At 45.4% G+C, this 26,311-nt stretch overlaps 1 protein-coding gene across 3 annotated transcripts in view; it reads left to right on the top strand.

Moving 5' to 3' along the window:
- The first annotated feature begins 13,772 nt into the window (after positions 1 to 13,772).
- The window catches only part of mastl (microtubule associated serine/threonine kinase-like), a 39,997-nt gene continuing 27,458 nt past the window's right edge, over positions 13,773 to 26,311 (top strand). Inside the window, exons 1-3 of one of the 3 annotated variants that reach the window (XM_078415962.1) lie at positions 13,773 to 13,823; positions 24,854 to 24,991; positions 25,762 to 25,901. In XM_078415962.1, coding sequence (XP_078272088.1) covers positions 13,809 to 13,823; positions 24,854 to 24,991; positions 25,762 to 25,901 — 293 coding nt within the window. In that variant the 5' untranslated portion in view covers positions 13,773 to 13,808. Of the gene's footprint in view, positions 13,824 to 14,863; positions 15,433 to 24,853; positions 24,992 to 25,761; positions 25,902 to 26,311 lie in introns of those variants that run through there. The other 2 variants (XM_078415954.1, XM_078415969.1) reach the window with 2 other exon arrangements.

Genomic DNA, 26,311 nt, shown 5'->3' on the forward strand with positions numbered 1-26,311 from the left:
ATCACTCCGTTCGGGTTGTTCGAATGGTTGGTTATGCCTTTCGGTTTGAAAAACGCGGCACAGGCGTTCCAGCGGCTTATGGACCGTGTGGGTCGAGATTTGTCTTTTATTTGGACGATATCCTGGTCGCCAGTCGCTCGGTGCGAGAACACCTAGTCCATTTGCGGACGGTGTTCATGCGGCTTCAAGACCACGGGCTCATCATACACCCCTCCAAGTGTCAATTTGGCCTCCCCTCTATTGATTTCTTAGGACACTGGATCACCTCAGCCGGCGCCACTCCGTTGCCTGACAAGGTGGAGGCGGTTCGTGCCTTCCCGCGGTCCACCACAGTAAAGGGGTTGCAGGAGTTGGTGGGTATGGTGAATTTCTATCACAGGTTCATGCCGGCAGCGGCACGGGTCATGCGTCCACTCTTCCAGTGTCTCACAGGCAAACCTGTGGAGTTGGAGTGGTCTGCGGCCGCTGAGACGGCCTTTGAGGCAGCTAAAGTGGCTCTGGCAGACGCCACCATGCTGGTCCACCCGAGCGCCTCCGCCCCCACGGCCCTGACGGTCGATGCGTCGGACGTGGCGGTGGGAGGGGTTTTGGAACAGCATGTAGATGGCAGTTGGCAGCCCTTGGCGTTTTTCAGCCGACAGCTTAACACGGCTGAGCTGAAGTATAGCGCCTTTGACCGAGAGCTTCTGACTCTCTATTTAGTTGTCCGCCACTTTAGGTATTTTTTAGAAGGCCGCCCATTTGTGGCCATTACGGACCACAAACCTTTGACTTTTGCTTTTTCGAAAGTGTCCGACCCATGGTCGGCCCGCCAGCAGCGGCACCTGACTGCCATCTCAGAGTTTACTACCGATGTTCGCCATGTCGCGGGTAAGCTGAATGCCGTTGCTGACGCCATTTCCCCAATTTCAGCGGTGGAATGCGAGGTGGATTTCCAGGAGCTTGGGGAGGCACAGCGCCTGGCTGACATTGCCTCAGCATACCAGTCCACCACTTCGGGGTTGAAGCTGGCCCAAGTGGCTTGCGGGCCTGCGGGTACAAAAGTCTGGTGTGATGTTTCCCTTCCCCGCCCTAGGCCGGTGGTGCCGGCCACCCTTCAGCGCCGGGTGTTTGATGCCATTCATGGGCTGGCGCACCCGTCCATCCGCTCCACCTCTGCCTTAGTAGCCGATAGGTTTGTGTGGCATGGCCTGCGGAAGCAGGTAGCCGCTTGGGCCCGTTCCTGTGTTCCCTGCCAGACCGCTAAAGTTCACAGGCATGTCCAACCTCCGGTACAGGAGTTTGAGGTCCCTGCGGTCCGTTTTTTCCATATTCACGTTGATTTAGTTGGACCCTTGCCTTCCTCCAGGGGCTACACTCACCTACTCACGGTGGTTGACCGATTTACCCGTTGGCCGGAGGCTTTCCCGTTGTCTGACACCTCCGCCGCCTCTTGTGCACGGGTCCTGGCCCTCCATTGGGTGGCCCGCTTCGGTGTGCCGTCCATTATTACCACCGACCGGGAGCCCCAGTTCACCTCTACCCTTTGGGCTACGTTAGCGGAGCTGTACGGTTCCCGGTTGCAGCAGACCTCGGCGTACCACCCGCAGGCTAATGGGCTCGTGGAAAGGTTTCATCGGCAGCTTAAGGCGGCCCTCAGTGCGCGGCTGGACGGCCCTGACTGGGTAGACCAGCTCCCCTGGGTCCTTTTGGGCATCCGTACGGCTCCTAAGCAGGACCTAGGAACTTCGTCCGCGGAACTGGTATATGGCTCGCCACTCAGAGTGCCCGGGGATTTCCTTCCGGAGTCCTCTGGTCAGCAGCCCTCGGTTCCGTTGGTTTTAGCATCCCTCCGGGCGCGAGTGGGTTCCCTTACTCCGATTCCTACTTCACGTCACGGGTGTTCCATAGTGCATGAACCGCCTGCCTTGAAGGACTGTGAATTTGTGTTTCTGCCTACGCCCATCGTTCCCCGTTGCAGAGGGTCTATGAAGGACCGTTCCGCGTATTGCGTAAAGGGACGGTCACCTTCATCTTAGATGTTGGGGGCAGGAGTGAGCTCGTCTCCGTGTCCAGGCTCAAACCTGCACACTTGGTTCAGGACCGCCCTGTCCTGGTCGGTCAGCCGCCTCGGCGGGGCCGCCCTCCTGCAATTCCACCTGACCCGGGACCCTCTGCTCCTGTGGTGCCTGCAGCCCCTCTCCTTACTCGTTCTGGTCGCGAAATCCGGCTCCCTGCTAGATTCCGTACCTCGGGTTCTGGAGGGGGGTCATGTAGCGACCATAGGGATTGGTCCTGAGAGTCGAACTCTCGGATTGGTCAGCTAGGTCAGGTGGTGGTTTTGGCGCCCAAAACCAGTCAGTGGGAAGAGAACTTCAAAGCGAACAGTTTGATTTAATGGTTGTCTGTAAATTCGTTTGTTATACTTTGTAATCGAATATTGCTGCCGCAATAAACTTCTTTAACAAAGAACAAGCCTCCAGACTCGCCATACCTCACTCCATTTAGGTAATAATTTGCTGTTTGATTCTTGCCAAAGTGCATGACCTAACACTTTGTCACACTTCATTTGCTGGATTTTCACCTGACTACTATTCTATATCCCCTAGTAGAATTACGATCGCTTCATCACAATATGCTCTTCCACCTGTAGAAACAAGCAACTGCAGATGCTGGTTAATGTATAAAAGGACACAAAGTGCTGGAGTAACTCAAGCAGCATCTCCGGAGAACATGGATAGGTGACGATTCTGATTGAGATCCTTCTCTAAACCAGGTCTGAATCTGAAACATTATCTATCCATGCCCTTCCACCAATATTAGCAAATATGGAATGTTCTTGTATAATTAGCAATAATGGAACATGCGTTTGGCCTATATCCCTGTAAATGTTTCCTATCTGTGTACCTGTCCACGTGTCTTTTAAATGCCGTTATAGAACCTGCCTCAGCTACCTGTTCTGGCATCACGTTCCATATATCGACCACCCCCTGAAAAAATTTCCCCTCAGATTCCTATTAAATCTTTCCACTCTCATATTAAACCTATGTCCTCTGGTTCCAAATTTCCCAACCTTGGGTTGAAGACTGTGTATTCGCCCTGCCTATTCCTCCACTAGTTATATCCCAATATCATAAAAAGGACCAATTTATTCCAAATCTTTGTGTAAGAAGGCACTGCAGATGCTGGTTTACACCGAAGATAGGGACAAAATGTTGAGGTAACTCAGCGGGACAGACTGCATCTCTGGATAGAAGGAATGGGTGATGTTTCAGGTCTAGACCCTTTTTCAGACTAAGACTCATGGGAGAGAGAGACAGAGAGATATGGAAGGGTAAGGTGTGAAAACGAGATATCAAAGAGGACGTAGCTCAAAGAAAATATAGAATAGATCATTGTTAGCTTGGGGAAGGTAACGACGAAGCATAGAAAGATTACATTTTAATCAGGACAGTCAGACTGGTCGGAGAACTAGGACGGAGGAGGGATGGAGAGAGAGAGGGAAAGCAAGAGTTACTTGAAGTTATAGAAGCCAATATTCATACCGCTGGGTTGTAAGCTGCCCAAGCGAAATATGAGGTGCTGCTCCTCCAATTTACATTGGGCCTCATTTTGACAGTGGAGGATGCCCAAGACAGAAAGGTCTGTCAGTATGGGAATGGGAGGAGGAGTTAAAGTGTTTGGCAACCAGGAGATCATGTAGGTTTAGGCGGACTGAGCCAGTATAAACCAGCACCTGCCTTCCTTTCAACACAATTAAATACTCTTAACTCTTTAGATTTGACAATATACTTGACGGAAGCAATGTTTCAGAGGCATTTCGACAGATAAATGGGAACAGATGGATAAGGACCATGTCCAAGCAGATGAGATTAGTTTCATTTGGTATCATTGTCTGTACAGACATGGTGGACTAAGGACCTGTTCCTGGGTTGTACTTTTCTATGTTTCTAAGGGGTGTGTGGTACGCAATATTTCCCATTTTAATTCTTTTCTCCTTTGAATCTTCCTTAAATTTTCCTTGTGTGAGCTCTTCCTTTTCATATTTAGTTATATATTTTATTTGTTTGTGATTACCCCAAATAACTTTTAATTCGGGCACTACACAGTTTTTAATGTGAAAATTAAGTATATAAAACAAGCTTAATAAAGCGGATGATTCCTTCTGAAGATTTATTACCAGTGCAAATTCAGTTAAATAAATCACCTTGTTCTATGTTGTTATCACAAAATGCTGGAGTAACTCAGCAGGTCAGGCAGCATCTAGGAGAGAGGGAATGGGTGACGTTTCGGGTCGAGACCCTTCTTCAGACTGATGTCAGGGGGCGGGACAAAGAAAGAATATAGGTGGAGACAGGAAGACAGTGGGAGAACTGGGAAGGGAAGAGAGGGACAGAGGAACTATCTAAAGTTAGAGAAGTCAATGTTCATACGGCTGGGCTGTAAGCTGCCCAAGCAAAATATGAGGTGCTGCTCCTCCAATTTCCAGTGGGCCTCACTATGGCACTGGAGGAGGCCCATGACAGAAAGGTCAGACTGGGAGTGGGAGGGGGAGTTGAAGTGTTCAGCCACCGGGAGATCAGGTTGGTTAAGGCGGACTGAGTGAAGGTGTTGAGCGAAACGATCGCCGAGCCTGCGTTTGGTCTCGCCGATGTAGAGAAGTTGACATCTGGAACAGCTAATACAATAGATGAGGTTGGAGGAGGTGCAGGTGCACCTCTGTCTCACCTGGAAAGGCTGTTTGGGTCCTTGGATGGAGTCGAGGGGGGAGCTAAAGGGACAGGTGTTGCATCTCCTGCGGTTGCAGGGGAAAGTGCCTGGGGAGGGGGTGGTTTGGGTAGGAAGGGACGAGTGGACCAGGGAGTTACGGAGAGAACGGTCTCTGCGGAACGCAGAAAGGGGAGGAGATGGGAAGATGTGGCCAGTAGTGGGATCCTGTTGGAGGTGACGGAAATGTTGGAGGATGATTTGTTGGATATGCTGGCTGATGGGGTGGAAGGTGAGGACAAGGGGGATTCTGTCCTTGATACGATTGGGGGGAGGGGGGGCAAGAGCGGAGCTGCGGGATATAGAGGAGGCCCTAGTGAGAGCCTCATTCATAATGGAAGAGCGGAAGCCCCGTTCCCTGACGAATGAGGACATCTCTGATGCCCTAGTGTGAATCACCTCATCCTGGGCGCAGATGCGGCGTAGACGGAGGAATTGGGAGTAGGGGATAGACTTCTTGCAGGAGACACGGTGGGAAGAAGTCCAGATAGCTGTGGGAGTCGTGGGTTTGTAGTAGATGTCAGTCACTAGTCTGTCTCCTATGATGAAGATGGTGAGATCCAGAAACGGTAGGGAGATGTCGGAGATGGTCCAAGTATATTTAAGAGCAGGATGGAACTTGGTGGTGAAATTTATGAAGTCAGTGAGTTCTGCATGGGTACAAGAGGTAGCACCAATACAGTCGTCAATGTAGCGGAAGTAGTGTTCGGGGATGGGGCCGGTGTATGTCTGGAACAGGGATTGTTCGACGTACCCGACAAAGAGGCAGGCATAGCTAGGGCCTATGTGAGTGCCCATAGTTATGCCTCTGGTTTGGAGGAAGTGGGAGGAGTCAAATACGTTGTTAACGGTGTGAACCAGCTCTGCTAGGCGGAGGAGAGTGTTAGTAGATGGAGATTGGCTTGTTCTACAGTTGAGGAAGAAACGGAGGGCTTCAAGACCAGATAGAGAGCTAGATAGAGCTCTAAAGGACAGCAGAGTCAGGGGTTATGGGGAGAAGGCAGGAATGGGGTACTGATTGAGAATGATCAGCCATGATCACATTGAATGGTGGTGCTGGCTCAAAGGGCCGAATGGCCTACTCCTGCACCTATTGTCTATTGTGGGGGCTGGAGGTGTAGAGTGACTGGACATCCATGGTAAAGATGAGGGAGTGGGGACCTGGAAACCGGAAGTTATTGAGGAGACGGAGAGCATATGAGGTGTCTTGGACATAGGTGGGGAGGAATTTGACCAGGGGGAGATAGGATGGTCGAGGTAGGTGAAAATAAGTTCGGTGGGACATGAACAATGGAAGAAGGGAGAGGGGACAGAAACAATGGGTCAGCCAGGACAGTTCTGTTTCCATGTTGTAATTTCTGTGGTCTTATTTTTATGTTTTCTCTGTTGTCCTGCAGCGGGCCGCCTGGACGTCGGAAGCCCACAGGCCCCTGGGTGGGGGCCGACATCGGGAGCTCCGGCAGCGGCAGCGACAGCGTCTTTGCCGGCCCCGAATCGCGGGGCTTGGGTCGGCCCGCCACGGACCTTTCACAGTCCGGCGCGGCCTGAAATAGGCCGCGCGATTTTCTCGGCCCGGCGGGGGCTTCAATATCAGGAGCCCCGACCGCCCCGATGTGGCAACTTCAACAGCCTGACCACGGGAGAAGACGGCAGGGGAAGAGAAAAGACATTCTGGCCTTCCATCACAGTGAGGAGGTGACTGGAGGAGACTCACTGTGATGGATGTTTCTTTTGTTTGGTGTTGGTTTATGATTGTATGTGTTATTGCATTTTTATTGATTATTCTTATTGGTCTTATTGTTGAACTGCGGGTAATTTTTCATTTCACTGCACATTTATGTGTATGTGACAAATAAATGACTATTGACATTTTTTTTCTTCATGTAAACCAAGGCCAAAACTACAAGCCATATATTGGGCATGCACATCCCCCCCCCCAAATGGATTTGTTGGGCCCAAACCTCGCCTGGATTGGTGCAGCACCCTGTCCACTCCCCCTCCCTCCCTCCTCCCCTCCCCCTCCCCTCCTTTTAAACTTTAAAATGTGAATAACTTTAAAAATATAACACTGATTTCAATAAAACTACTTGCATTATCACTAAACTGACAATGGTGAGTAAGGTGGGCCTAAAATTGTCGCACTATCGTGTACCGTTTTGGCTGAAGTTCAGTCAGAAACAAGATAATAAACGAGAGTTTTAGTATATAGATTAGCCACCAACTATTTGTAGGCTTTTTGGCACAATTTTCTCCCACACATATCAAAATCCTAAAACTTGATGTAATAACACATGGACCGAATGGAAAAATTATAATCCAACATATACAAAAATATTCATTGCATGGTTCAAATATATTGAATAGTCCCTATTTGGTGTGATTTACTTATTTTCTGATATTGAATCTAGACTGTTTACCCATTACACAAGATCAAAGTTATGTGTACACAAGTGAAGGACATTTTTATTTGGAGGTGAAAAGGTTTGGTGCATGTTTTCAAATCATTTGATTGCAAATAAAGATTAATTGTCCGTTCTAAAGGGGGGGGTGCATATATTTTATAATTTCCACAGCTTTAAACAAAGATTGGCATTTATATGGTTTATATTGGTCAAGGTAAAACTTGGCATTCAGTCACGTCATGATGAAACACGACAACCTTTTTATGTACAGAAACAGCAATGGTATAGAAAAATGTCCAATCTTTTTTTGTGACAATGGTTAAAGTTTAATTAAAAAAACAATCTACTGGTGGAACTCAGCTGGTCATACATTATCTGTGGGGGGAAATGGGCAGTCAACCTTTTGGGTAGAAACAATTCCTTTGGTCCTAAAAGAGTGGAGGAAGGAGAATCAGTGTAAAAGCCATGCGGTGAGGCCACATTTAGAGCATTGTGTTCAGCTTTGGTCACCAGGTTATAGTAAAAATGTTGTCAATCTGTAAAGGGTGCAGAGATTTACAAGGATGTTGCTAGGACTCGAGGGCCTGAGGTATAGGGAGAGGTTGAGCAGGCTAGGACTTTATTCCTTGGAATGCAGGAGGATGTGGGATGATCTTATAGAGGTGTACAAAATTCTGAGAGGAATAGTTTGGGTAAATGTTCAGTCTTTTGCTCAGAGTCGGGGAATCGAGAACCAGAGGACATATGTTTAAAGTGAGTGGGGAAAGATTTAATAGGCACCTGAAAGGTATCTTTTTCCCCCACAAAGGGTGGTGGGTATATGGAACGAGCTGCAGGAGGAGATAGTTGAGGCAGATACTTTAATGATATTTAAGAGACAATTGGACAGTTACATGGATAGGACAGATTTAGAGAGTTTTAGGCTGCCTGAGCCAGAGTTACTCCAGCAGTTTATGTTTGCTGTGAGGTTAGGTTCTATCTTGCTGGAGATGGTCAATGTCTGGCATGTTTATGCTAATATTACCTGCCAGTTATCCATGCATGAATGTTGTTTAGATATTACTGCATTACTTCTTTTGCAGAGGAATCATAAATGGAATGAACAATGGACTATCATCAATCCACATCCCCACCTCTGACTTTATGATGGAAAAATAATCCAACTACAATTTTTGATGCAATTAAATATAATCTAAATAGACTTGCAAGTTAGCAGATGAACTATAAACTTTAACAATTACGCAATATTTAACACAGTATGCAGATAAGAACCAAGCATCAACGTAATCTAAGTGCTAAGGATAAACATAATCTGTGAAGAGTTAACATTTCAGATCAATAACCTGAAGAGCAAAATTTGTTTATCTCTCTACAGATGCTATCTAATCTATTGAACTTTTCCCGAATCTTCAGATTCCAGTTCAGAATGTTCATGCTGGTGAGAGCCTTTCATCGAGTGGAAAAGGGAGGGAAGATCAAACACCAATATGGATTATTTTTAATTGGCAAAAGATCTACCACGGACAAATAAAAAAATTACTCTCAGTTGTCGGGATCTAGGACCCTCACCAAGTCCAGATAACGAAAACCAAATGCATAAAGTTTAAAGAAAGTAAGAACGAAACTTGAAGATGAAGAATCTAATGAATTCTTCGGTGTCATCTAAGGCATTACCTTCGATAATAAGTGTGGTGTATTTACCATTTTGAGTATTTGTGTTTCGGCAGCTGAGCCTTGCCGTAGTTCCGGGTATAAAGCATTGTGGGATACCTGATTACACTCTCTGGTGGTGTTGAAGTAAAGCAGCTATATGTTGTATGCTAACCTGTCTCACTCGTCGATTCTTATCATAATACACCACAGTTAAAGTTGGCGACGAGGATAAAACAAGCAGAAAATGCCTATGATAGGTTCCATAGGGGAGTTCGCCCCAAAGACAGAGTCTTGGTCGGCTTATGTGGAACGTTTAGAGCAGTTTTTTGAGGCTAACGACATTGCAGTGGAGAAGCAAGTGGCTACTCTGTTAAGTGTGATGGGAGCATCTACATATGGTCTGTTAAGGAACCTGGTGCAGCCGCTGAAGCCAAAAGATAAGTCCTACGACGACATTGTGAACATTTTAAAGACTCATTTTGAACCCAAGCCGTTGCTTATTGCGGAGAGATTCCGCTTTAACCGATGCAACCAGCGGGCGGATGTGTCTGTGACCAGTTACGTTGCGGAGCTGAAACAGTGTGCAGTTAACTGTGAGTTTGGAGCGACGTTGAATGAGACGCTTCGGGACCGTTTTGTCAGTGGGATTTGTAACGAGGCAAGCCAGCGCCGGCTGTTGTCGGAGTCCAACCTGACTTTTGCACGGGCATTTGAAATCGCCCTCAGCATGGAGACTGTGGAGAGAGACACGCAGCAGCTGCGGGGACACGAGGTACGTCCGAACCAAGTGCATAAAGTGGATGCGCACACGGTTAAGCAAACGGGGAGGAACTGCCATAGATGTAACGGCAGAAATCACAGCCCACAGGTGTGTCGCTTTAAAGATGCAAAGTGTTACAACTGTGGTAAAACCGGGCATATTAAAAGGGCATGCAGAGGAAAAGTGGCGGCGGCACCGACACAGAGCAGATATAAACGACAGACTGATAAAAACACAAAGTATGTGGAGGCGGAGGAAATAGTGTTGCCAATGTTTTCATTAGTAAATGGCAACAACTGTAAACAAGCATACCGGGCATGTTTTGTGGTTAATGGCAAAGAAGTCAAACTAGAAATTGACACCGGAGCTGCCGTGAGCATTATCTCAGAGGAGCTGTTTCAGACCACCTTTTTAAAGCAACCACTAGGGCTTGCTGAAGTCACACTGAAGACATACACAGGGGAGGTTATTCCTGTGTTGGGACAGTTTGAAGCCACTGTCAAATATGAGAGTCAGAGTGAGCAGCTACCAATGATTGTGGTAAAGGGAGCAGGACCAGCTTTGTGTGGAAGGAACTGGTTAAAAAAGCTCACCTTAAACTGGAAAGAAATTAAACATGCCAGTGACAAGTCTCATCAGGAAGACATAAAGCATATTAAGGAGATGCCTCACCTGACATCAATACAGGATGTACTGGAGTTACACGCTGAAGTGTTTAAAGATGAACTTGGCACTCTGCGTGATGTCAAAGCAACAATTCTGGTGGAACCAGGGGCCCGCCCAAAGTTTTGCAAAAGCCGTCCACTGCCATTTGCCATGAAAGCACGAGTGGAGGCTGAATTGGACCGACTGGAAAAGGCCAACATAATTACTCCAGTCAAACATAGTGAATGGGCAGCACCCGTTGTTCCTGTTGAAAAAAAGGACCATACCATCCGTCTGTGTGGAGATTACAAACTCACTGTAAACCAAGCTGCCACCACAGAGACTTATCCCTTGCCACGGATAGAGGAGTTGATGGCAACCCTCAGTGGAGGAAAGGTGTTTTCAAAGATCGACCTCGCCTCAGCGTACCAGCAGGTACTTCTGGAGGAAGAATCAAAAAAACTGTTGACCATTAACACACACCGAGGCTTATTTGTCTATAACAGACTTGCTTTTGGTGTGAGCGCAGCACCCTCCATCTTCCAAAGAATCATGGAGAACCTCATGAAAGATCTGGATGCAGTGGTGTATCTGGATGATCTCCTCATCACAGGAAAAACTGAACGAGAGCATCTGCAAAACCTGCATAAAGTGCTACAGAGACTGCAGGAGAGCGGACTGAGAGTCAGGGACGCAAAGTGTGAGTTTGGAAAGAAACAAATCGAATACTTGGGTCATGTGTTAAACAGCCAGGGCATTCAGCCGTCACCGGAGAAAGTCAGAGCAATAAAGGATGCACCAGCCCCCATCTGTGTGAAAGAGCTGAGAGCTTTCTTGGGACTAGTGAATTATTATGGACGGTTCATGCCCAACCAAAGCACCGTGCTTGCTTCCCTGTACAGGTTGCTGAAAGACCAGGTGTCGTGGGAGTGGAAAAGTCGAGAGCAGAAAGCTTTTGACAAGTGCAAATCGCTGCTCACAAGTGACAAGATCCTGGTGCACTATGACCAAAAGCTTCCTCTCACTCTGGCCTGTGACTCCTCAGCGTATGGCATTGGAGCTGTCATACAACACAAAATGCCTACAGGGGAGGAGCGCCCCATCGCCTTCTCATCACGCACATTATCCCCTGCTGAGAAGAAATATTCTCAGATTGAGAAAGAGGGACTGGCGCTCATTTTTGGTGTAAAGAAGTTTCACCAATACCTGTGGGGGAGGAAATTCAAACTTGTGACTGATCACAAACCCCTGCTAACACTGTTTGGAGAACACAAAAGCCTGCCTACCATGGCTGCAGCTCGAATCCAAAGATGGGCAATAATTCTCTCTGCCTATGATTATCACATTGAGTACTGTGCTTCAGAGAAACATGGTAATGCAGATGGCCTCTCAAGAGTTCCGCTGCCTGACACAAACGACGCAGGGACCACAGCCGTCACTGACAGCGTATACACACTGTTAACTGAACATCTTGAGCAGGCTCCACTGAACGCAGACCAAGTGGCACGTGCAACACGCACAGACAGCGTATTGTCAAAGGTGCTGAAATTTGTCATGGACGGCTGGCCTGCTGAAGTGGATGAGACTCTGAAAGCTTTCCACACGCGTAGATGTGAACTTTCAGTAGAGCGAGGATGTGTCCTGTGGGGCACCAGAGTGGTGATTCCTGAAAAGTTGAGAAAAACTGTGTTAAAGGAGCTGCATTCTGGCCATCCAGGAATTGTGAAAATGAAAGCACTAACACGCAAGTACGTATGGTGGCCTAAAGTTGATGCAGAGGTGGAGCAAGTTTGCAGAGCATGTGAGTCATGTCAATTGGAGCAAAGGATGCCTCGTCAGGTGCCTTTGCATCCATGGGAATTTCCGGGCCAGAGCTGGAAAAGACTACACATAGACTTTGCTGGTCCATTTTTGGGACACACTTTCATGTTGGTGGTGGATGCTTACTCCAAGTGGTTGGAGGTGTTTAAAATGTCTAGCATCACATCACAAGCCACTATCACACGACTGAGAAGACTGTTCGCAGCTTATGGATTGCCGAAGCACATTGTCACGGATAATGGAACGCAGTTCACGTCAGAGGAGTTTAAAAACTTCATGCAGCAGAATGGAATCCTTCATTCTACAAGTGCTCCTGGTCACTCTGCCTCGAATGGTCTGGCAGAACGGTACGTTCAGTCATTCAAGGGTGGAATGAAAAAGCTGACACACACCGCAATGGATGTGGAGGACAGGGTCTCCATCTTTTTGATGCAGTATCGCACCACACCAAACTGCACTACTGGTCAGTCACCTGCTGACCTGTTTCTGAACAGACACGTGCGCACCCGTCTGGATTTCATCCGTCCGGACACAGCAGCCGCTGTTCGTAAAAAACAGTACAAGCAGAAGTTTCACCATGACCTCCGGGCAGCAGAAAGGTGTTTCTCAGTGGATGACCCAGTGTATTTATACAATACGGCTGGGGGAGGACGCAAATGGATTCCTGGAGTCATAGTGGATCAAACAGGACCGGTGTCTTACAAAGTACAAGGAGGAGACACCGACATCACCTACAGGAGACATGGAGATCAGCTGAGATTCATAGTCATGGGAGATGGACTGGATCAGGACACTGAAAACTCAACCACTGACACTTCTGCACCGAGCCAACTCGCACAGCCGGAGGACATGTCATCATGCAGCGAGCCAGGGACTGTGGACCGTACAGCTGCAGCTGCTGCGCCGTTGAGTCCACGCCGATCATCAAGGGTCAGGAAGCCTCCAGACCGCTATGTCCCTTAAGCTTCTTTTTTTTTTTTAAAAGGGGAAATGTTCGGCATGAAGGACTGTTTAGTTGTTTAAGTTGTTTTCATTAATATGAACACACAGATGGACTGAGACTTGTTAAAACTACAAGAGGGTCTCGAGTGATAACAAGTAACTTTGCATAGTAGTAATTTTGGGAATGGTTATTGTTAGTAATAAGGCACTTGCTAATTTCAGTTATTTAAGATTACCTTCATTTTAAAAAGGGGGTAATGTGGTGTATTTACCATTTTGAGTATTTGTGTTTTGGCAGCTGAGCCTTGCCGTAGTTCCGGGTATAAAGCATTGTGGGATACCTGATAACACCCTCTGGTGGTGTTGAAGTAAAGCAGCCATATGTTGTATGCTAACCTGTCTCACTCGTCGATTCTTATCATAATACACCACAATAAGCAAGTTCGGTATCTCGACTGAGCATGCGCAGGTCATAGGTCGCAAGGGCTAAACATTCTCGCCGGCTGATCTGCTGCGCGTATACAGACCTGCGTTTCATCCGTATTTTCCAGTTTTGCTTCTTGAAGAGGCAAGAAAATACTGTTTTAAAAATTATTAATTAGGTGTATTTATGGTTAACTAGACCAAGTGGACCCGTTGGGTCCAAACCTCCCCTGCATTGGTGCAGCACCCTCTCCTCCCCACCCCTCCTCCCCTCTCCACGCCCCTCCCCCCCTCCACTCTCCCTTCCCCCCCCCCCTCTAATCCATCCCCCTCAACCCCCCTTACCCCTCTATCGGGTCTCGACCCCTTCCTGTCGGGTCTCGACCTAAAACGTCAACCATTCTTTCTCTCCAGAGATGCTGCCTGTCCCGGTAAGTTACTCCAGCATTTTGTGTCTACCGGAGTACAAATTAATCATAAATACGCCTAATTAATATTTTCTTACCTCTACGAAGCAAAACTGGAAAATACGGATGAAACGCAGGTCTGTATACACGCAGCAGATCAACTGGCGAAAATATTTAGCCCTTGCAACCTATGACCTGCGCATGCACAGACGAGATATTGAACTCGCTTATTCCGTGGGCTCAGTATTTTATTTAAAAAAATTGCACAAGTGCCTAAGCGGCCAACTATTCCAAGGTTATACTGCTCTAGCAGTAAACATTCAGCAGTAAACATGGATCTACTCAGCTCGGCTTCAGGAGGGGAGGATCGACACAAAGTGCTTGACTCACTCAGCGGGACAGGCAGCATCTCTGGAGAGAAGGAATGGGTGACGTTCCGGGTCGAGACCAAAGATACTAGAGGAACATGATGGACCACTCCGTTGAAATCGCCTATACTGAAGTGTAGTACACAAAGGAGCCATTTTAGTAGGCAAAACCAGCCGTTCGTTATGCCTCTTGCAGTGTAATCAGTGTTTTGGGGGAACAGTATGTGTGATGATACCATTAAAATGCAGAACATATTTCATCTATCAATTCACAGATTTTTGTTATTTTTCGTTTTAAATGTTTCTGCAAGTTTCTGCCTACTAAAATGGCGTCAAGACATACTACGGTTTTTAGGGTCGAGTGGTCTATCTTGTTCCTCTAGTATCTTTGGTCGAGACCCTTCTTCAGATTGAGAATCAGGGGAGATGGGGGTCTAGAGATATGGGAGGGGAAGGTGTGAAAACGAGACATCAAAGGGGATGCAGGACAAGGAAAATGGATAATAGATCATTGAATTTAGAGACAAAATACCGGAGTAACTCAACGGGACAGGCAGTATCTCTGATGATTGTTAGTTGGGTGAAAGGAGGGTTCGCCGCACCGCTCCGGATTTATGGCAGCTCTGCAACTCATCAGCCTCACGCACCGATGTCAACACACCAAGCTGATCGGACTGAGACGCCGCCGTCTCTGACACTAGAAACACTCAGAGCCACCGGTCACTCAGCGACAAAGATACCAGACTCGCGCCGCCAATGGGCCCGCCTCCAGGACCCACGAGGGCAGCTTCAGCCGTGCCTGGTCACATTTCACCAAAACAACGACAGTTTAAAAAAAAACTGATATAAAAGTAACACTAACCATTCTTGAATTGCAATTTTTTAAATTCAGATTCAGTATCTAATCCAGCCCGATATCTTCTGTCGGGCTGGAATATCTATCATTTTATAATCTGCTGCCCTGAGTGAATCAAATTGACCGTTTGGCGAAGGACCCCAGCTGAATTTTTGAACCAGTTTTGAAAAGCGGCGCGCGCGCGCCGTTTCTCCCGCTGTGGCTGCGGGTGACCCGATGAGAGATGGAGGTTCCAAGTGACGGTGAAGCCCCGGCCGCCGTCTCATATAGGGACGTGAAGGCGGTGAAGGTGCCGACCGCCCCCAGCATCGAGGACTTCCTTATCATCAAACCCATCAGCCGTGGGGCGTTCGGTAAAGTGTACCTTGCTCGCAAAAAACAGGATGAGCATAAGATATATGCTGTCAAGGCAAGTACTGGATTCCGTTGCAGACTGAACGAGCCAGTTTACGTTGTTTGCCCATTCGCATTCCCTTCCACGGATGCTGCCTGACCCGATAAGTTACACCAACAGTTTTTTTTACACCAGGTTGTGTTGTTGGGTGGAGGCACGAGTGACCGCAGATGCTGGGATGTTAAGCAGAAAACAAACTACTATCGAGGCCCCTCTGTCATTTCCCTTAACGAATGGTGCCGGGGCTGTTGCTCCAGCACTTTGATTTTGCTTATGTTGTTTAGTACATATAGAGACTCTGAAGAAGGGTCTCGTCTTGAAACGTCACCCATTCCTTCTGGCCAGAGATGATGCCTGTCCCGCTGAGTTACTCCAGCATTTTGTGCCTATTTTTATTTTTAGACTATAAGAGAGACTTATGACTAGGGAAAAAGACATTCTGGCCTTCCATCACAGTGAGGAGGGACTGGAGGAGACTCACTGTGATGGATGTTTCTTTTTGTTTGGTGTTAGTTGTGATTGTATGTGTTATTGCATTTTTATTGATTAATCTTATTGGTCTTATTGTTCAACTGCGGGTAATGTTTCATTTTACTACACATTTATGTGTATGTAACAAATAAACGACTATTGACTATTGAGTATTGGGACAAATGTGTTTGGAAGGCTTTAATTTTTCTTAGGCACAAAATGTTTTTACTTCAAAGGTTCTTCGATGGGTCATCAGGTGCACATTTTACAGTTTGATTTCATGCATTATGTTTACTTCAATTACTTTTGAGTAATTAAAAAAGAATGCAGATTGATGGAAGGGGATTATGACAAAACTCTATTCCACAATGTTGGTTGTAGAAATAAAATCTTGATTGGAAAAGATTCAAAATTGTTAAAAACTGTTTGAGATTGCCATTTGTAAAAGGGACGAGGTTAGATTAATAGAGTAATACAGCAAGGATACAGGTCCTTTGGCTCAGCTTGCCCATACCAAATAAGATTTTGATGCAAATTTGTTTTATAAGGCCCTTGCACGGCAGGCGAGGTCACAATCCCTGACCTGTACTGTTGCTATGCAAAGCCTTCTGGAGTACAAGTGGTGTACTGGAGGCAAGCACTTACCATGGCTGCCAGTACAGTGGGACTGCCTTCGGTCCCAGCAGCCATTGAATTGTCGCAGTTTTTTTGCCAGAATTCTGCCAGAGACTCTGAAGCCAAAATCACTATTAAACTTGCAACACCTCAGTCCCAACCAAAAAATGTTATGAATGGCATCACATAATTACATTGCTTAATCACATCAGGCTGCTTAACTTCATCCCAATAAACTTAGTACAGCTGTAAACCTCACGCTACATACCACAACATGCATATACTGCCTGTTGAACCATGTCAATCTCACCACCCCAGTATAATCCACAGCACTTCCTCATTCTTGTAGAAGACAAGTTTTTGCAATTAGAGGTAGCAAGAACTAATGAAAATGGAAGAGACTTTCCTGCAGGGCCTGACCCCCATGGAGGATAGAATGGTGGTCTTTGTCAGAGAAACATTAGACAGGGCCAGATGAACATTTGAATTGCCAAGCCATAAATTACTATAAATGAAGTATTGTAGAGGAGATTAATAAAGCTAGGTTGTTGATGATCGGCAGGACATTATGGGCCAAGGGGCCTGTTTGGTGCTATATTCCTCTATGATTCTATGAAATGCTACTTAACTGCTGAATGTTCTCACTATTCTTTATTTTTTGTTTCAAATTCTGTTTTTCTTTTTCCTTTTGGAAATAAAGTCCAAAACATCGTTTGACATGTAGCATTTTAATTTTCTATGTTTTATGCATCAGCACTCTTGCAACTCTTTACAGTGATATTTAGCAGAATGTTCTGGAAATGACTTATGGAATATAGTTCTCTCTGCTCTGGTTCTGAGCTCCGGTATTTTCTCCATAACCCCCAGCATCTTCTTTCCTACGTTCTCCTTACTCATTGATTGGGTGGACTAATTTGTCCTTGTGTTATTTTGTGCAATTTGTCGTAGCGTTCTTTGGGCCCTCTTTCTATGGTAAAGATGATATTTAAGTTTAAGATGCTCTTTTGATGACAGATGATAAGCCAGATACCAGCAGCAGAACTCACAAATCACTGTTCCTTGGGGCTTGCAATAACAAGGAACTGCAGATGCTGGTTTATACCGGAGAAAGACACGTATGCCAGAATAATTCAGCAGGTCAGGTAGCATCCCTGAAGAACGTGGATAGGCGACGTTTTGGGTTGGAATCCTTCTTCAAACTGATCTGAAGAAGGGTCCCGGCTCAAACATCACCTGTCCATGTTCTCCTGGGTTGCTGCTTGACCTGCTGAGTTACTCCAGCACTTTGTGTCTTTCCTTAGGGCTTAAATGAAAAAGAGCTTACTTATATTTTAAAGTTCCTTTTTCTTTCCTTGATACACAGGAGACCAATTGCAGTGGCTCTGGTTACATGTCAAAATATATTCTTGCAAAGCCTTTAAGGTTATGGATACCAGTGCTGGTGGGATTTAAATCAGCTCACTTAAATACTGGAATTGGAAGACCATGGAGACGGAGTGTAGCCAGGCTGGGTGAAGTTAAGGAGAAAAGGGTAACGAAGGGTCTGGCCTGACAAAATAATATATCAGAATCACAGAGGGGGAGCAGTGAGAGAAGATGTTGCTGAACTCTCGTCGGAGAGAGGAGGAGAACTTCTTCAAAGCAGACATACCTTGAGGAGATTTTGCAGTGGAATGGACAAAATGTGTAGGAAAGAAGTGCAGATGCTGGTTTAAATCGAAAGTAGACAAAATGCTGGAGTAACTCAGCAGGACGTACGTGTTGCGTGTGTTACGAGTGTATGCTGGAAGCTGCCTTGTACTCTAGAAGGCTTGAGTGACTGCATCACGCCCTTTGACCTTATGACCTACCGTGCAATCCCCCTATTTGTGTGTTTTGCCCTGTATCCCTCTAAATATTTCCTATCCATGTAGTTTTCTAAATGCATTTTATACATTGTATTTGGTACCAGCCACAACACTTATAGCACCTTAGTCCATATACCATCACCCTCAATATGGAAAAAAAACTTGCCCCTTTAAATTATTCTCCTCTCGCTTTAAACCTATACCCTCTAGTTTTAGACTCCCCTCCTCTCGGAAACTGTGACTGTCCATCTTGCCTATGCCCCATATCTATATACCAAAACTCTAATTTATTTGTTTGTTCCTGAGCTACAGCCAAAACAGTATACGATAGGACAATTTTAGGCCCACCTCACTCACTGTTGTCCCTTTGGTGCTAATAGAAGTTTCATTGAAATCGGTATTATATTTTTAAAGTTATTCACATTTTAAAGTTTAAATCTATCTCCTAGGGAGAGAGGGGGGAGGAGGGAGGGAGGAGGGAGGATAAGGGGTTAGAGGGGGATGGAGTGGGGGGGGGGGGGGGGGGGGGGGGGGGGGGAGGGTGCTGCACCAATGCAAGAGAAGTTCCTTTTGGTCTAGTGGTTTTATAAACCTCTACAAGGTATCCCTTCTGCTTCCTACAGCCCAGTTGAAACTGCCAGATCGTATTCGGTCCCTAATAATTCAAACTCACTCTGGTCCTGGTAACATCCTCATGAATCTTTTGACTCCCTTTCCGGCTTAATAACATCCTTCCAATAGCTGAAAACCTGTGTGGTCTCACCAATGACTTATACAGTTGTGATATGACCTCCCAATGCCTATACTAAATGATCTGAATGATGAAGACAAGCGTGCCAAACACCTTCACTGTATTGTCTAGCAGTATCACAACTTTCAGGGATCTTCCTCCATCCATGGGTCTCCCCTATAACACTCTCCAAGGCCCTACCATTTAATGTGCAAGTCCTGCTCTAGTTTTACTTGCCACAGTGCAACAACTTGTACATCTGAGTTAAGTTCCATTTACCATTTCTTGGTCTATTTCACCAATTTATCTGAATCCTGTTGTAATCTTAGACAAACTTTTTCACTCTTTGCTACACCATCAATTTTGATGTCGCCTGCACTAACCATGTACTAACATATTAACACCAATTTCTTCTAAATCATTAATCATTAGATGTAAAACAATAGTGGACCTTGTGCCGATCCCTGTGGTCACAAGCATCCAATTTGAACGACAACCCTCCACCATCATCTTAGTACTCCTTCTGCCTAATCCCTGGATCCCATCTGATCTAGCCTTCCAGACCAGCCGACCATGTGGGATCTTGCCAAAGTTCATGTTAGAACACGTTCATCGCCTTGCCCTCATTAATCCTTTTCAAAAAAATTAACCAAATTTATGAAACAGGATTTTGCATGCACAAGGCATGCTGCCTGTCCCTAATCAGTCCTTGCCCTTGTAAATAGTTTAGTTTAGAGATACAGTGCGGAAACGGGCCCTTCAGCCCACCGAGTCCGCACCAACCAGCGATCCCCACACATTAACACTATCCTATACACACTTGAGACAATTTACACTTATACCGAGCCGATGAGCCTACAAACCTGTATGTCTTTGGAGCATGGCAGGACACCAAAGATCTCTGAGAAAACCCATGCAGTCATGGGGAGAACATACAAACTCTATGCAGACAGCACTCATAGTCGGGATCGAACCCGGGTCTCCCAATATTGCAAGCGCTGTAAGGCAGCAACTCTACCGCTGTGCCACTACTCACGCTGAAGACTACTACTCATGGAAATAAGCTGTTTTTATGTCTGGCTGTGGCTGCTTTGACTTCCAGAGGGAAGTACTTCAAAGATTTTGTGGCCAGGGTGAGAGGGGTCGGAGATGATCTTGCCTGCTCGCTTCCTGGCCCTTGCAGTGTACAGTTCGTCAATGGGGGGAAGGTTACAGCCACTTTGCTCTCTAGTTTTAGACTTGTATAAAGAAGGAACATGTTTTCTACTATCTAGCCTATCTATGGCCATCGTAATCTTGTACTCCTCTCAGGTTCCCCTCTAGTCTCTCTTCATAATTGAATAGCTCCATCCCAAGCAACATCCAGGTGAATCTTCAGTGCAATTACATCCTTGTGGCAAGCAGAACTGTACACAGTACAGTGATGAGCTAATAAATGTTTTAGGAAATTGTACATAATTTGCCTGCTCTTTTATTCTATACCTTGGCTAATGCAGCCAATTATCCTATATGCCTTCACTTCCTATGCTGCCAACTTAAGGGGTCCTTGGGATTGGGTAATAAGGTTACTTCCCGTATTCGTCCTCTCAAAGTGCATCATCATACACTTATCAGGATTGAATTTCATCTGATTAATGTCATCCTGGAACTGCCAATTTTTGTATGCAGTTGGGAAAGAGGAGAATGGGGTAGCAAATGAATCATTAATGAAAGAGAATATTGCAGAGCTGGAACATATTTGATTAGTCAAAGATAGAAAGCAGCTGTTTGGGAGAAATAAACAGCAGAGATGCGAATGCATTATTCCCAAGGCCACTGAGTGGATAGTCAAAAGAAAATCTGTGTGGAAATTTCAAAACTGTAAAAGCCATAGAGAAATGATAATGGGGAAACGAGCATTCCAAATCTACACTGGGAAAGCAATATTGTATCGGATGAGGAGGGGCAAGAGTTTGACTCTTCAGAAGAACTTCCTTGATCAGTACTTTTCTGACCTAATAAAGAAGGTGGCATTTCTGGACTTGATTCTGGGAAGAGGAGGTTTCACTTGAAGAACATTTCGGAAACAACAGTCATCTATTATAAATTAGATGTGAAACTGTGATGAAAGGAGAATGGGAATTGATAAGTCCATCGCTCTTGGCCGTGCCTCTTGCACCATGCTTCCATTCACAACTCTTACTGGCATTTGGCACTGGGAGTATCACTTGTTTTTGAGATCCATTTCTTAACTTCCATCCTCACTGTTGACATTCTGACTTCAGCTGTTTCCTATGTTATGTCATTGACACTAACAAATACTACAATTCTGTCTCTTACTTGTGTAAGACAGAGCGTAATGGTGCAAGGGCATTTTTCTCGCTGGAGGTGTGTGACCAGTGGTGTTCTGCAGGGATCTGATGTTTGTGATATATAAAATAGACTTGGACAAAAATGTAGATGGGTTGGTTAGTAGGATTGTGAATGATCTAAAAAATGGTAGAGTTAGGGGCAGTGCAGAAGGCTGCAATGATACAAAAAAAGATGTAGATCTGTTACAGATATGGGAGGAGAAATGGTAATTGGAATTTACTTTGGGCAATTGTGAGGTGTTGCACTTTGGGAGGTCAAATGTCAGAGGAAGTATACAGTTAATGGGAGAATTAACAGGGTTGATGTGCAGAGGGATCTTTGGGTCCAAATTCATAGCTTCCTGAAAGGAGCAACAAGACAATGGAAGTAAAGCCTTGAGTATTTCACATCGGCAAATCAAATGTGGGTATAACTGACACGCATATAGGTTCACATCAAATTATTTCCCACATTTAAGGGAAAGAAAGCACCAGAGAATTATAGTAACATGTTTTTCTTTATTAAGAATATATGCATCTGAATAGTGGTTAAATAGAAATTAAAACTATGTTTAAAGGGAGTTAGACCATTTGCACTACAATTCATTAAGGCATTAGAGAAGATAAAAAAAGAAAAGTACAACGGAAAATGTTAGAAGGTTGTATGAAGGGAAATGAGAAACTATGAGTATGACAGATCTGACATCATTGAGAAGCTTCATTGCAAATAATTAAAAAATGGCTAAAGAAGACACAGCAGGAGTAACTCAATGGGTCAGGCAGCATCTCTGGAGAACATGGATCGGTGATGTTTCGGGTCGGGACCCTTCAGCCTGATTGTAGTAGGAGAGGGGACAGAGCTGGAAGAGGGGTGGAGGTAGAGCAATATGAGAGGGGGTTTGATTGGCAGATTGGACAAAGGACAGAGATGAAAGACAAAAAGTGTGAGATCAGGAAATGAGGATCGAAGAGGTGTGACATGTGAAGCCATTGGAAGAAATATAGGTGGAAGGGGATGGGGGAAGGGAGAATGGGTGCACATTCAGGTAGTGCACAGGGAAGAGAGGGGGAAAAGGGGAGGGGGGGGAGGAAACAAGTGTTGGTTAGTTACCTAAATTTGAAGACTTCAATGTTGTAAGCTATCCAAACGAAATATGAGGTGTTGTTCCTCCACTTTGCATGAAGCCTCACTGACAATGGAGGAGGCCCAAGGAGAAAGGTCACTGGAGGATGGGAGTTGTGAAATTCATTGCCACAGGTAGCTGTGGAGGCCTAGTCTTTGGGTAACAGAGGTTGACAGGTTCTTGATTAGGGCAGATGGGCTGAATGGCCTAATTCTGCTCCTATGACATGAATTTATGAGTTAGAATAATTAGCAATAGACAATAGACAATAGGTGCAGGAGTAGGCCATTCAGCCCTTCGAGCCAGCACCGCCATTCAATGCGATCATGGCTGATCACTCTCAATCAGTACCTCGTTCCTGCCTTCTCCCCATACCCCCTCACTCCGCTATCCTTGAGCTCTATCCAGCTCTCTCTTGAAAGCATCCAACGAACTGGCCTCCACTGCCTTCTGAGGCAGAGAATTCCACACCTTCACCACTCTCTGACTGAAAAAGTTCTTCCTCATCTCCGTTCTAAATGGCCTACCCCTTATTCTTAAACTGTGGCCCCTTGTTCTGGACTCCCCCAAAATTGGGAACATGTTTCCTGCCTCTAATGTGTCCAATCCCCTAATTATCTTATATGTTTCAATAAGATCCCCCCTCATCCTTCTAAATTCCAGTGTATACAAGCCCAATCGCTCCAGCCTTTCAACATACGACAGTCCCGCCATTCCGGGAATTAACCTAGTGAACCTACGCTGCACGCCCTCCATAGCAAGAATATCCTTCCTCAAATTTGGAGACCAAAACTGCACACAGTACTCCAGGTGCGGTCTCACCAGGGCCCGGTCCAACTGCAGAAGGACCTCTTTGCTCCTATACTCAACTCCTCTTGTTGTGAAGGCCAACATTCCATTGGCTTTCTTCACTGCCTGCTGTACCTGCATGCTTCCTTTCATTGACTGATGCACTAGGACACCCAGATATCGTTGAACTCCCCCTCCTCCTAACTTGACACCATTCAGATAATAATCTGCCTTTCTATTCTTACTTCCAAAGTAAATAACCTCACACTTATCTACATTAAACTGCATCTGCCATGTATCCGCCCACTCACACAACCTGTCCAAGTCACCCTGCAGCCTTATTGCATCTTCCTCACAATTCACACTACCCCCCAGCTTAGTATCATCTGCAAATTTGCTAATGGTACTTTTAATCCCTTCGTCTAAGTCATTAATGTATATCGTAAATAGCTGGGGTCCCAGCACCGAACCTTGCGGTACCCCACTGGTCACTGCCTGCCATTCCGAAAGGGACCCATTTATCCCCACTCTTTGCTTTCTGTCTGTCAACCAATTTTCTATCCATGTCAGTACCCTACCCCCAATACCATGTGCCCTAATTTTGCCCACTAATCTCCTATGTGGGACCTTGTCGAAGGCTTTCTGAAAGTCGAGGTACACCACATCCACTGACTCCCCTGTCAATTTTCCTAGTTACATCCTCAAACAATTCCAGTAGATTTGTCAAGCATGACTCGGAAATTCAGCAGCCCTTGGCAGTTTGAATACATCTGTTCCCAGGAATGATTGGATTAACATATAATGACTGACGGCACTGGGCCTGTACTTGCTGAAGTTTAGAAGGATGAGGGGAGACCTTATTGAAACTTAAGGAATAGTGAAAGGCCTGGATAGAGTGGATATGGAGAAGATGTTTTCACTCGTGGGAGAATCTAGGACCAGAGGCCATTGCCTCAGAATAAGAGCTAAGGAGGAATTTCTTTAGTCAGAGGGTGGTGAATTTGGAATTCATTGCCACAGAAAGCTGTAGAAGCTGTCAATGGCTATTTAGAAGGCGGAGATTTACATATTTTTTAAAAGTTCGGGTGTCGGGGGTTATGGGGACAAGGCAGGAGAATCGGGTTGAGAGGGAAAAATAAATCAGCCATGGCGGAGTGGACATGATGGGCTGAATGGCCTAATTCTGTTCCTACAACTTATGAATATGTCCAGCGAAATGGTTGCCTAATCTACACTTGTATGGCAAATGTACTACATGACGTGTATTATTTATCTGGAATTGCAAACAGAAATATTCTGTTTCAGAATAATATTTTTCCCATTGATCATTATCAGATTTGTTTTAAGTTGAGGGAAAGAAATGAATTTTCTAGCCAAACTATTTAGTGTATAATATAGCTTAAGTTGGAAAATAGGAGCTAGATACATTGATGTAAAATGTAGGGAATTATATTTACCAAATTTACGATCTTTTTTGTATGCAATTTAAATATATTTCACAGAAAATTTACATTTTTTTCCTCACCCAAGGTTGTCAAGAAAGCTGATCTGATACATAAAAACATGGTGTGCCAATTGCAAGCAGAGAGAGCTGCACTAGCTCTAAGTAAAAGCCCTTTTATTGTACACTTGTATTACTCTCTTCAGTCTACCAACAATGTTTATCTCGTAAGTATCTTTTGTACTTCTGTTTGATTATGTTGCTTTGTGAAAAGTATCCAGTCCTTTAATATTAAGTGCTTAAAGAAGTTTTTTTATGTAACAGCAACTTGCATTCATATCCTATTTTTAATGTAAACTAGACCAAGTTGGGCCCAAATCTCCCCCCTCCCCCTCCACTCCCCTCTCCACTCCCCCCTCCCCCCTCCACCACCCCCTCCCCACCTCCACCACCCCCTCCCCACCTCCACCACCCCCTCCCCTTCCCCCCCCCCCCACTCCCCCTATCCTTCCACTCCCCCCTACCCTCAGGCCCAGCAACCATACTGATCCGTGCACCCTCTCAACGATATTTGATTGAAAAATGGATGACAAGATAAGTGAGGAAAACCTAGAAAGGGTTACTAAATATTTGTTTAATGTTTTTTATTTTTGTATTGTGATGGAGGACGGGGAGGAGAGAGGGTTCAAGAAGGGAAATCCAGGGTGTTGACTTCAAGTGGTTATAAACATGGTTGCTGTTGATTACCAAATTTGGGTGTGGTATGTGTGCATAGCCAGAGTTGAGGAGTGCAGTGATAGTGCAGACTTATTGTACTTGTACTGGGAGAAGAATCTTGTGGGGAAATGGCAGAAATTGCTGCCTGATGTGCCAATTTAAAATCGTTTTAAGTTATCTGAATGATTTTGTACTATATGCTAGCCTCATTTAAATGTTTCCAAAACGTACAGTAAATTACATGCTTTCCAGATAACAACTCAACTTTTTTTTTCTCTAGGTTATGGAATATCTTATTGGTGGGGATGTCAAGTCTCTCCTTCACATTTATGGTTATTTTGATGAAGACATGACAGTAAAATATATCTCTGAGGTTGCTGTAGCATTGGACTATTTGCACAGACATGGAATTATTCATAGGTATAGTAAAGTGAAGTGACATTCATGAAGTGTGATTGTTGAATTTTTCGAATCATATTTCACTTTTCTTTAATGGGTTGATGTGCGTGTTACATGAGTATAGAGGTTGGGAGGTCTTTTATCCAGAATAGGGGAATCAAGAACCAGAGGATATTGGTTTAAGGTGAGAGGGAAAGATTTAATAGGAACCTGAGGGGCAACTTATTTTACACAAAGAGTGATAGGTATATGGAACGAGCTGCCAGAGTAATTAGTTGAGGCATGTACTATCGCAACATTTTAAAAAGAATTTGGACAGGTACATGGATAGGATAGGTTGAGAGGGATATGGCTAAATGCAGGCAGGTGGGACTTGTGTAGATGAGGCATGTTTTGTTTGCATGGGCAAGTTGGGCTGAAGGGCCTGTTTC

Source organism: Rhinoraja longicauda, chromosome 2, assembly GCF_053455715.1.
Source record: "Rhinoraja longicauda isolate Sanriku21f chromosome 2, sRhiLon1.1, whole genome shotgun sequence".
Classification (NCBI taxonomy): Eukaryota; Metazoa; Chordata; class Chondrichthyes; order Rajiformes; family Arhynchobatidae; genus Rhinoraja; species Rhinoraja longicauda.